The sequence below is a fragment of the Nerophis lumbriciformis genome, linkage group LG06, assembly GCF_033978685.3.
Source record: "Nerophis lumbriciformis linkage group LG06, RoL_Nlum_v2.1, whole genome shotgun sequence".
NCBI lineage: Eukaryota > Metazoa > Chordata > Actinopteri > Syngnathiformes > Syngnathidae > Nerophis > Nerophis lumbriciformis.
This window is the reverse complement of record NC_084553.2, coordinates 4,845,951-4,857,995: the sequence shown is the minus strand read 5'-3', so window position 1 is coordinate 4,857,995 and position 12,045 is coordinate 4,845,951. Positions and strand designations below refer to the sequence as shown.

Sequence of the window (12,045 nt, the reverse complement as noted above, 5' to 3'; positions counted from 1 at the left end):
TGTCGACTATAGTCGTGACGTCATCACTCAGTAAGAGTGTTAGCTTCTACCTTGCTATCTAGCTAGCAAGAGAGAGACAACATGCTGTTCTTTATGAGGAAGTTAGATTGTGTTTTGTTGTTTGTTTTCATTGCTATTTTAACTATATTTTTTAAACACATAAACAAGGTTAATTGTTGTTTTTTTTAGCACTTTGCCTTTCCTTTCTTTTAAATAGACAACATTTTTTTAGGAATTTTAATGTCTGTAACAGTTGAATGAGCAGCACAGTTACAGTATAAATAAATATTTATGAATTAATTAGTCATCTTTGTTGTTAGTAAACACATGCCTAAAATAACTTAAGCTGCATTTAGAAGTTGATGGAAAATAAATAATTAATAAATTAATAAATTATAAATAAATATAATATATATATATATATATATATATATATATATATATATATATATATATATATATATATATATATGTATATGTATATATATATATATATATATATATATATATATATATTATATTTATTTATAATTTTATTAATCATCATCATATATTATATATGTATATATATATATATATTACTATATTATTTATTTTATATATATATATATATATATATATATATATAATATAATATATAATAAATATAATATATAATATAATAAAAAAATTAATAAAAAAAAAAATTAGAGCTATTAAATATGTGTACACTTTATTATCTAAATAGTCGACTAATCGTTAGGATAATCGACTATCAAAAATAATCGTTAGTTGCAGCCCTAGTTAGTACTTTCTTTTTTTTAATCTGTCTGGTAAACAGCTACAAATCTTAGTGATCAGCACATGATTTCATATCATTTAACAAGGTTATAAACTGTAAGTAGGTGAAAAAAATCAGGAGTGTTAATATTTTATTGGCCCCCTGGAGAGGAAAAGTTGACCCCCGAGGTCAAAAAGGTTGAGAACCCCCTGACCACAAATAACTAATTGTTGAGGGAAAGTGCGATCAGCGCGCCTGCAGGAGCAAAGGTCACCGCCTCTGTCAATGGTGTTGAGGGCGGAGCACCATCGGCTAGGAGGCGGGGTACGTGCTGGACGGCGAGACACAGCCGGCAGGTGATTAGATTTCACAGGTGGTACGTGGTGATCTAATCACCTGTTGTCTTTAACAGTGAGCGGCCAGCGGAGGAGGAGTCTCTGCAGATGTTCTGAGCCCTGGTCAGGCAGCGGCTTTTTTTTAATACAAAATGTATCAAACTCGAATAAAAAATACATTTGCAGTCAGGCACTTTTTAATTCCCAGACGACAATGTAATGGATCGTCGCACATGTCAGCGCCAAGAAAGTGACTTGACTTAATCATGCGGCTATGATCTTCCTCACTTCGGCGTACATTTTTGGCAGCATTTCTCGTGCGAAATATGCCCTGCTTGGCAACTCGAGGACAGTTAAGATTTGGGCTTACATGGTTAACAACTCTGTGGAGGTCGATCCCTACCCGTTCCACAGATACCACGTCACAGGAGCCAGGCGTGTCGTTTTTAACAGAGTTTTATTGTCCATGCAGTGTTTCCCACACCTTAATTTATTTGCGGCGGCCCGCCACGAAAGAATTACGTCCGCCACAAATGGATTTTTCGGCTTTTGACTCGCTCGACCGCTCATAAAAGCAATGGGACTGTCTGTGAATGTTGCTTGTAGTTACAACTCCGGTGCAGTAGGTGGCGGTAACTCCGCCAATAGCACTTAATTCACCTGGTGGGCCAGAAGAAGAAGAAGAAGAGGGACGGACGGACGGACGGACGGACGAAACGGGATCAAACTACGAGGGTAATATAGGTTATAGGTAGATATGTTATAGCTGCATCGCTCGCGGCTCGTCATATATTTAACGTTAATCCGCTGCTTCATTAACACCGCCGCTGTTTGACTCGTGGGCCGGGGCAGACGAACGTAGTAAAAGTCACGGGTTACCCTACCGACGAGCTAACGTGTCCAGGTTATAACCATGTTGTCAATAAACACACATGGACTGAAGCTAAATTGTCCACTGTCCACTGCAACATGTGAATGCAATGAAAATAATAAAATCTGATCCAACCAGCTGTTAAAATGTTGTCCAGGTTAATGTTTTGGCCATTAAAAGCCCTTTATTTCAAGATTTCAACTGTGATCGGGCTTAAAACAGGTGGCTGACCTGTTCAGATGGGTGTAACTGCTACTGGTCAAATAATGTGAAATACCATTTAATTTTACATGTATACAATGCCATTTAAATGTAATTATAGATAATAATAATAATAATAAATACTGTGTAGTGTTGTAAATAGTCAACGGGAAGAATTTTAGTAAGATATAAGCCATGAGCACTACACAGCCAGAAAAAAACCTAGGCAGGACAAGTAAACATATTGGGGCAAGTAGATTTGAGAAGTCGGGCAAGTAGAAAAAAACCTTAACGTTGAACCAAGCATGTGTTGAGCTGCTGCCGCTTAAGGTTAGACGGCACTGTACATAGAGCGGTTCTGCTCGTTAGTAATAAATTCTAATGTTGGATGTTCACTCCTTCACACAGATGAGTATAGAAAAATATTTTCAACGGCCGAAAAGGGCTCGACTTGGAGAGGAGGTAGGCCTACCTGTTCAGCAGCAGGAGGAGGAGGAGGAGGTTGACTGACTGTGGCAGGACACCTCTGCCTCTGTTTCACTTTATGTTGCTGGTAAATAATATGATTGTAGTATTAGGCTAAAGTTAAATTATTTAGTATTCACTAATTAAAGGGGCAGAGCTTTAAGAGACATTTTAGCTTTTATATTTTATAAGATATATTTTTTGTAAGAACCACAATTAATAAATATATTTCAGTGAATCACTAATTGTTCAAATCTGTATATAAATATGTACATAAAATGTTGTAATTATATTCCAACTCCGCGTTCTTCTTGGTCATCGCCGCTGCCGCCGCCACCCCCCGCCCCCCGACCACACCACCACAAATAGATGCCTGTCCTGTGGGAAACACTGCCATGTATTTTCAAGCACAATCTTTTCAGAAGTTTTGTCTCTCCAGTCTCTCCCAACACCTCCTCCTCCGCTGGCCGCTCACTATTAAAGACAACAGATGATTAGATCACCACGTACCACCTGTGAAATCTAATCACCTGCCGGCTGTGTCTCGCCGTCCAGCACATGCCCCGCCTCTAGCCGATGGTGCTCCGCCCTCAACACCATTGACAGAGGCGGTGACCTTTGCTCCTGATCGCACTTTCCCTCCACATTAATATTTACAGTTAATACATGTGATGGTATCAGCTGATCGGTATTTAAACCCTGATCAGAACACACCTCCATGCCACCGTGGAATATGAGCCTTTTGAAGTGTTTTCAAAAGTGTAAAGCAGAACTTTTGACAGCAGCACTTAAACAAGGCATCAAGGGTAATTCTTCAGGATGACGGAAAAAATCCCCGACCAAAACAACATGCACTGAAAGTTTCTACATAGAAGAACATTGTTGGTGGATTTTGGGGATTTAATTTGAAAAACCACGACACTAAAGAACAGTTAATTACAAAATAAATGACATCTACAGATGAATGATTATTCAGTTAAATAATCGTTTGGCGCAGCCCTAAACATTTTATCATCTTTTTTTCCCAATAAAGTTTGGCACTAGAAAGGAAGTGTTGAAATGTCAACTTATATTCCCTTCGTGGTCTTTCCTCTCCTTCGTAGGAACGTGTTGTGTCAGAGAGCTCTGAGCTCAGACGTCAACATGCGTGTCCCTCACGCCAACGCCTTCATTGACCTCAACAAGGACTTGACCGCCGGTAAGTTCCCTTCAAAAAGTCAATCAATCAATCAAAGTTGACTGATATAGCACTGAATCACAAATGTCTCAAAGGGCTGCACAAATGGTGTATTTTACACTTTACACATTATGTCCAGGTGCCATTTGATGCCCGGTATCATGCTAATTAGCTGCCTGAAAGCGGGTGACTCCACTGTAGAAATAGCCTGCATGTCTTCTAGGCTCTATCAATGTTGTCCTGGCTAGCAGTGCCTCGTTAAAATCCAGCCGCTGTTGCTTAGAAGGTGAAGTGTGTCTCTCTTTACTAGCTTCGTCGAAGCATGTTGCTTTTGTAGCTGTTTCAGCAGATTTTGATTGCCAGGATAGGATCTTTGATCCAAGACACAACTTACATTTAACTAAAATGTTCTTTTCTTTGTGGTCGACAAAAGAAAAGTAGTGAGAATATCTCCATGTTAAGAAACTCGGCTTCGGGCGGGCTTCGCCATGATGTCTTGTTAGTAAACACAGACACGCCCCCTCCCACACACACACACACACACATCCACAGAGCGCGCCTCTTCTCCGTCGCCTCTTCTGCAGCTCTCCAATAAAACACACTCAGATCTTCTCAGTTTCTAGCCGATACTACATAAAAAATAACGTAAAATAACGCAGTAACGCATCATGTAGTAACGGTAACTGAGTTACTGAATATAAAAAATAACGTGTTAGATTACTATTTACCGCCGGAAGTAACAGCGTTACAGTAACACGTTACAAAATAACGCGTTAGTGCCAACACTGTGTATTATACACTGTAAATAGTGTTGAATATGGTGTATTATACACAGTAAACAGTGTTGAATATGGTGTATTATACACAGTAAATAGTGTTGAATATTGTGTATTATACACCAGTAAATAGTGTTGAATATGGTGTATTATACACAGTAAATAGTGTTGAATATGGTGTATTATACACAGTTAATAGTGTTGAATATGGTGTATTGTAAGCAGTAAATATTGTTGAATATGGTGTATTATACACAGTAAATAGTGTTGAATATGGTGTATTATACACAGTAAATAGTGTTGAATATGGTGTATTTTACACAGTAAATAGTGTTGAATGTGGTGTATTATACACAGTAAATAGTGTTGAATATGGTGTATTATACACAGTTAATGGTGTTGAATATGGTGTATTATACACAGTTAATGGTGTTGAATATGGTGTATTATACACAGTAAATAGTGTTGAATATGGTGTATTATACACAGTAAATAGTGTTGAATATGGTGTATTATACACAGTAAATAGTGTTGAATAGGGTGTATTATACACAGTAAATAGTCTTGAATATGGTGTATTATACACCAGTAAATAGTGTCGAATATGTTGTATTATACACCAGTAAATAGTCTTGAATATGGTGTATTGTAAGCAGTAAATTGTGTTGAATATGGTGTATTATACACAGTAAATAGTGTTGAATATGGTGTATTATACACAGTAAATAGTGTTGAATATGGTGTATTCTACACCAGTACATAGTGTTGAATATGGTGTATTATACACAGTAAATAGTGTTGAATATGGTGTATTATATACAGTAAATAGTGTTGAATATGGTGTAATATATACAGTAAATAGTGTTGAATATGGTGTAATATATACAGTAAATAGTGTTGAGTATGGTGTAATATATACAGTAAATAGTGTTGAATATGGTGTAATATATACAGTAAATAGTGTTGAATATGGTGTAATATATACAGTAAATAGTCTTGAATATAGTGTATTATACACAGTAAATAGTGTTGAATATGGTGTATTATACACTGTAAATAGTGTTGAATATGGTGTATTATACACAGTAAATAGTGTTGAATATGGTGTATTATATACAGTAAATAGTGTTGAATATGGTGTAATATATACAGTAAATAGTGTTGAATATGGTGTAATATATACAGTAAATAGTGTTGAATATGGTGTAATATATACAGTAAATAGTGTTGAATATGGTGTATTATACACCAGTAAATAGTGTTGAATATGGTGTATTATACACAGTAAATAGTGTTGAATATGGTGTATTATACACAGTAAATAGTGTTGAATATGGTGTATTATACACAGTAAATAGTGTTGAATATGGTGTATTATACACAGTAAATAGTGTTGAATATGGTGTATTATACACAGTAAATAGTGTTGAATATGGTGTATTATACACTGTAAATAGTGTTGAATACGGTGTATTATACACAGTAAATAGTCTTGAATATGGTGTATTATACACTGTAAATAGTGTTGAATATGGTGTATTATACACAGTAAATAGTCTTGAATATGGTGTATTATACACAGTAAATAGTGTTGAATATGGTGTATTATACACAGTAAATAGTGTTGAATATGGTGTATTATACACAGTAAATAGTGTTGAATATGGTGTATTATACACAGTAAATAGTGTTGAATATGGTGTATTATACACAGTAAATAGTCTTGAATATGGTGTATTAAATAATGAAACCAGTAAAAAGTGAAACTTGATGTCTGTTTACTGTCCACTGAGTGAAGAGCTGAAGAATGAACTTCGTCATGCCTTAGTAGTTTTGATGATTACGTCGTTTATCTTATTGAAAAAAAGCTGTTAATGGCGATGTGTTGTAGGACCATTGAGTAGATGCGTGAGTTGAAGCGTCACATCACGTACTGTACGAGTCAGCGCTGGTCAACCTACAGTACGTCTGCTCCGCTTACCTGTCAAAACGGCATTTTTTTTTTTTGCGGGGGAATCCCGTTTTTGTCCTTCTTCCTTGGCGTCTTCCTTCAAAAATGATATATATCTCTGTCACAATGATTATAGATTATTGAATGATATTGTTATACAGTGGGGCAAAAAAGTATTTAGTCAGCCACCGATTGTGCAAGTTCTCCCACTTAAAATGATGACAGAGGTCTGTAATTTTCATCATAGGTACACTTCAACTGTGAGAGACAGAATGTGAAAAAAAATCCAGGAATTCACATTGTAGAATTTTTAAAGAATTTATTTGTAAATTATGGTGGAAAATAAGTATTTGGTCATTTCAAACAAGGAAGATCTCTGGCTCTCACAGACCTGTAACTTCTTCTTTAAGAAGCTCTTCTTTCCTCCACTCGTTACCTGTATTAATGGCACCTGTTTGAACTCGTTATCTGTATAAAAGACACCTGTCCACAGCCTCAAACAGTCAGACTCCAAACTCCACTATGGCAAGACCAAAGAGCTGTCGAAGGACACCAGGAAAATAATTGTAGACCTGCGCCAGACTGTGAAGAGTGAATCTACAATAGGCAAGCAGCTTGGTGTGAAAAAAATCAACTGTGGGAGCAATTATCAGAAAATGGAAGACATACAAGACCACTGATAATCTCCCTCGATCTGGGGCTCCACGCAAGATCTCATCCCGTGGGGTCAAAATGATCATGAGAACGGTGAGCAAAAATCCCAGAACCACACGGTGGGACCTGGTGAATGACCTGCAGAGAGCTGGGACCAAAGTAACAAAGGTTACCATCAGTAACACACTACGCCGACAGGGAATCAAATCCTGCAGTGCCAGACGTGTCCACCTGCTTAAGCCAGTGCAAGTCCAGGCCCGTCTGAAGTTTGCCAGAGAGCACATGGATGATACAGCAGAGGATTGGGAGAATGTCATGTGGTCAGATGAAACCAAAATAGAACTTTTTGGTATAAACTCAACTCCTCGTGTTTTGAGGAAGAAGAATACTGAGTTGCATCCCAAGAACACCATACCTACTGTGAAGCATGGGGGTGGAAACATCATGCTTTGGGGCTGTTTTTCTGCTAAGGGGACAGGCCGACTGATCCGTGTTAAGGAAAAAATGAACGGGGCCATGTATCGTGAGATTTTGAGCCAAAACCTCCTTCCATCAGTGAGAGCTTTGAAGATGAAACGTGGCTGGGTCTTCCAGCATGACAATGATCCCAAACACACCGCCCGGGCAACGAAGGAGTGGCTCCGTAAGAAGCATTTGAAAGTCCTGGAGTGGCCTAGCCAGTCTCCAGACCTCAACCCCATAGAAAATCTGTGGAGGGAGTTGAAAGTCCGTGTTGCTCGGCGACAGCCCCAAAACATCACTGCTCTCGAGAAGATCTGCATGGAGGAATGGGCCAAAATACCAGCTACTGTGTGTGCAAATCTGGTAAAGACCTATAGTAATCGTTTGACCTCTGTTATTGCCAACAAAGGTTATATTACAAAGTATTTAGTTGAATTTTTGTTATTGACCAAATACTTATTTTCCACCATAATTTACAAATAAATTCTTTAAAAATCCTACAATGTGAATTCCTGGATTTTTTTTTCACATTCTGTCTCTCACAGTTGAAGTGTACCTATGATGAAAATTACAGACCTCTGCCATCATTTTAAGTGGGAGAACTTGCACAATTGGTGGCTGGCTAAATACTTTTTTGCCCCACTGTATAAGCAAATAAGAGCAGGCAGCAGCTCACACATTCTCATACTTTCTGTAACACCCAGGAAGAAATGATGAAAATGTCTCATCTATAATGGAGGTGAAGGAGCCAATAATTGTTTGTATAGAATATTCCAACTTGCATGTCGTTGCAAAGTGTTTATGATGGCGGTCACGCTGAGAGCCGCATGTCATGTTTGCGTCACCTCCTCGGTACAAAGGCAGCCATTCACCGCGGGGATGAAGAAAACGCACGTCAATACGGCAAAGCAAAGATTAGGAGGATCCACACTCGCTGGCAAGAAGCATGACTCAGCAACTCTGAGAAGACACAACAGCCTGGGGATAATTGTTGTCTTATTCTAATATGTCTTCTTAAAAAAACAAAAGATGATTTCCATCTGAGTCAACATCTTACTTGCATTTCAGAAATGTGCATGTGCTTGCTTGACGTATTCATCGCAAATCTATTATGACTTCATTTCAAGAACAAATGAGCTGAGAAAATGATAATAATGGAAAAATAAGTGGGATTTCTGCCATGGTGCAACTTTTGACAAATGTTCTGGTGATTGTCTTAAGTCAGCGCTTCTCACTTATGTCATGTCCTCCCTGAGGGACATACATCTCCTCGTCCTGATTGACAAGCTGATGATATAATAATAATAGATTTTATTTGTAAAAAGCACTTTACATTGAGTAAACAACCTCAAAGTGCTACAGTGTATTAAAAAAATAGAAAGATAATAACAAATTAAAGCTGCAATATTTGGCAGGTGCTAGTCCTAAGTGTCCCAATACTTTTGTCCAGTTTTAGTCCCAAGTGTCCCAATAATTTTGGCAAGTTGTACTCCTAAGTGTCCCAATACTTTTGTCCAGTGTAGGTGTCCCCATACGTGTGTCCAGTGGTAGTCCTAAGTGTCCCAATACTTTTGTTCAGTTTTCATCACAAGTGTCCCAATACTTTTGTCTACTTTTAGTCCGAATTGTCCCAATACTTTTGTTTAGTGTACCTACCTTGTCTGCATTGTGTGGGCACGCTGGTGCGCCCTGCTTTTAATCAGCCTTCTAGAAAAAACAGCAGCATCAGCGCAGCGGCTCTTTGAAGGGTCATAAAATCAAAACCGGAGCCGCTTTCAATTAGAAGGGTTCAATCTCTCTCCTGTGTTAGTTTGAAGCCGAAACGACAAACACCCTCAGAGGAGATAATGTTTGAAGAAAGGTGACCGGTTTTTACAAAAATGTTGTGTTGAAGGGGGAATAGCAAACTTCCTGTAGATTTTTGCTGGGGGGTTGTCAATTTATGAAATGTAGGTCTAAGTGAGACCTACATAGTGGTTTTTGTTTCATGTCTTTCCGACCTTCCCAGTGGGAGTTACAGTCAGTTTTGTCATTTTTTTCTTCCGAGGAGCAGTTGTTTCTCCGTTTTATTAAAAAATTGCTCTAGAGCGCAATTTTGAGATTTTGGGTTAGGTATTTTTATTAGATCGCAATTTTTGCCAGTCCTGATGTGTGCGTTCAGTTTGGTGAGTTTTGAAGCGTGTTAAGGGGGTCAAATTACAGCTCAAAGAGGCAAAAGTAACTGTTTTTAGTACTTTTTTGTCTTGAAGGGGGAATTGCTAACTTCCTGTTGATTTCTGCCCGATGATATACGATTATGAAAACTAGGTCTAAGTCAGATCTACATAGAGGTTTTTGTTTCATGTCTCTCCGATCTTCCTAGTGGGAGATATAGGCAGTCTAGTTTTTTTTTTCCTAGGGGGCGCTTGAGCGCAATTTTGAGTTTTGTGGTTCGGTTTTCTTATTAAAAGACAATTTTCGCAGGTCCTGATGGGTGGGTCAAATATGGTGAGTTTTGAAGCATGTTAAGTGGGTCAAATTAGTGCTCAAAGAGGCGGCGGAAGAATAAAGAATAATAAAGAATAAAACCTTACAAATTCAATAGGTCCTTATGTCCCATTGCATAAGGACTCCCTGTGGAAGTCCTTATGCAATGGGCCATGCGGGCCCTAATAAATAAAAATAAAAACTAGAACAGCCAAATAGCTAGAACTAGTATGCATATATCTAAAAAAAAAAGTGTCACAATACTTTTGTCCAGTTTTAGTCCCAAGTGTCCCAATAATTTTGGCAAGTTGTAGTCCTAAGTGTCCCAATACTTTTGTCCAGTGTAGGTGTCCCCATACGTGTGTCCAGTGGTAGTCCTAAGTGTCCCAATACTTTTGTTCAGTTTCCATCATAAGTGTCCCAATACTTTTGTCTACTTTTAGTCCGAATTGTCCCAATACTTTTGTTTAGTGTACCTACCTTGTCTGCATTGTGTGGGCACGCTGGTGCGCCCTGCTTTTAAGCAGCCTTCTTGAAAAAACAGCAGCATCAGCGCAGCGGCTCTTTGAAGGGTCATAAAATCAAAACCGGAGCCGGTATCAAAACTCTTTCGCTAACTTTCAATCAGAAGGGTTCAATCTCTCTCCTGTGTTAGTTTGAAGCCGAAACGACAAACACCCTCAGAGGAGATAATGTTTGAAGAAAGGTGACGGGTTTTTACAAAAATGTTGTGTTGAAGGGGGAATAGCAAACTTCCTGTAGATTTTTGCTGGGGGGTTGTCAATTTATGAAATGTAGGTCTAAGTGAGACCTACATAGTGGTTTTCGTTTCATGTCTTTCCGACCTTCCCAGTGGGAGTTACAGTCAGTTTTGTCATTTTTTTCTTCCGAGGAGCAGTTGTTTCTCCGTTTTATTAAAAAATTGCTCTAGAGCGCAATTTTGAGATTTCGGGTTAGGTATTTTTATTAGATCGCAATTTTTGCCAGTCCTGATGTGTGCGTTCAGTTTGGTGAGTTTTGAAGCGTGTTAAGGGGGTCAAATTACAGCTCAAAGAGGCAAAAGTAACTGTTTTTAGTACTTTTTTGTCTTGAAGGGGGAATTGCTAACTTCCTGTTGATTTCTGCCCGATGATATACGATTATGAAAACTAGGTCTAAGTCAGATCTACATACAGGTTTTTGTTTCATGTCTCTCCGATCTTCCTTGTGGGAGATATAGGCAGTCTAGTTTTTTTTTTCCTAGGGGGCGCTTGAGCGCAATTTTGAGTTTTGTGGTTCGTTTTTTTTATTAAAAGACAATTTTCGCAGGTCCTGATGGGTGGGTCAAATATGGTGAGTTTTGAAGCATGTTAAGTGGGTCAAATTAGTGCTCAAAGAGGCGGCGGAAGAATAAAGAATAAAACCTTACAAATTCAATAGGTCCTTATGTCCCATTGCATAAGGACTCCCTGTGGGAGTCCTTATGCAATGGGCCATGCGGGCCCTAATAAATAAAAATAAAAACTAGAACAGCCAAATAGCTAGAACTAGTATGCATATATCTAAAAAAAAGGCTTTTTTAAAAAGAAGGGTTTTTAAGCCTTTTTTAAAAGCATCCACAGTCTGTGGTGCCCTCAGGTGGTCAGGGAGAGCGTTCCACAGACTGGGAGCGGCGGAGCAGAAAGCCCGGTCTCTCATTGTTCGTAGCAATGTATTTATTGATCTATAGTAGGAATGTAACAATATAAAAACAATTCATATCACGGTTATTGTCACCAACATTTTCACATTTATCATTCTTATCGCAGTATTGTTGATTGTGCTCAAAACGTACCTACACATTCACTAAAATATTTAGTTGTTGTTTTTTTAATGCCTAAAATGAATAGAGACACTGTTGAAAAATCCCACTATTTTGCATGTTTTGTCTTTCATATGCTTTACTAAT

General features: G+C 38.1%; 1 protein-coding gene across 1 annotated transcript in view; it reads left to right on the top strand.

The window, feature by feature from the left end:
- The window catches only part of itfg1 (integrin alpha FG-GAP repeat containing 1), a 402,483-nt gene that overhangs the window by 15,228 nt on the left and 375,210 nt on the right, over window positions 1–12,045 (top strand). Inside the window, exon 6 of the mRNA XM_061963663.1 lies at window positions 3,736–3,830. Coding sequence (XP_061819647.1) covers window positions 3,736–3,830 — 95 coding nt within the window. The remainder of the gene's footprint in view (window positions 1–3,735; window positions 3,831–12,045) is intronic.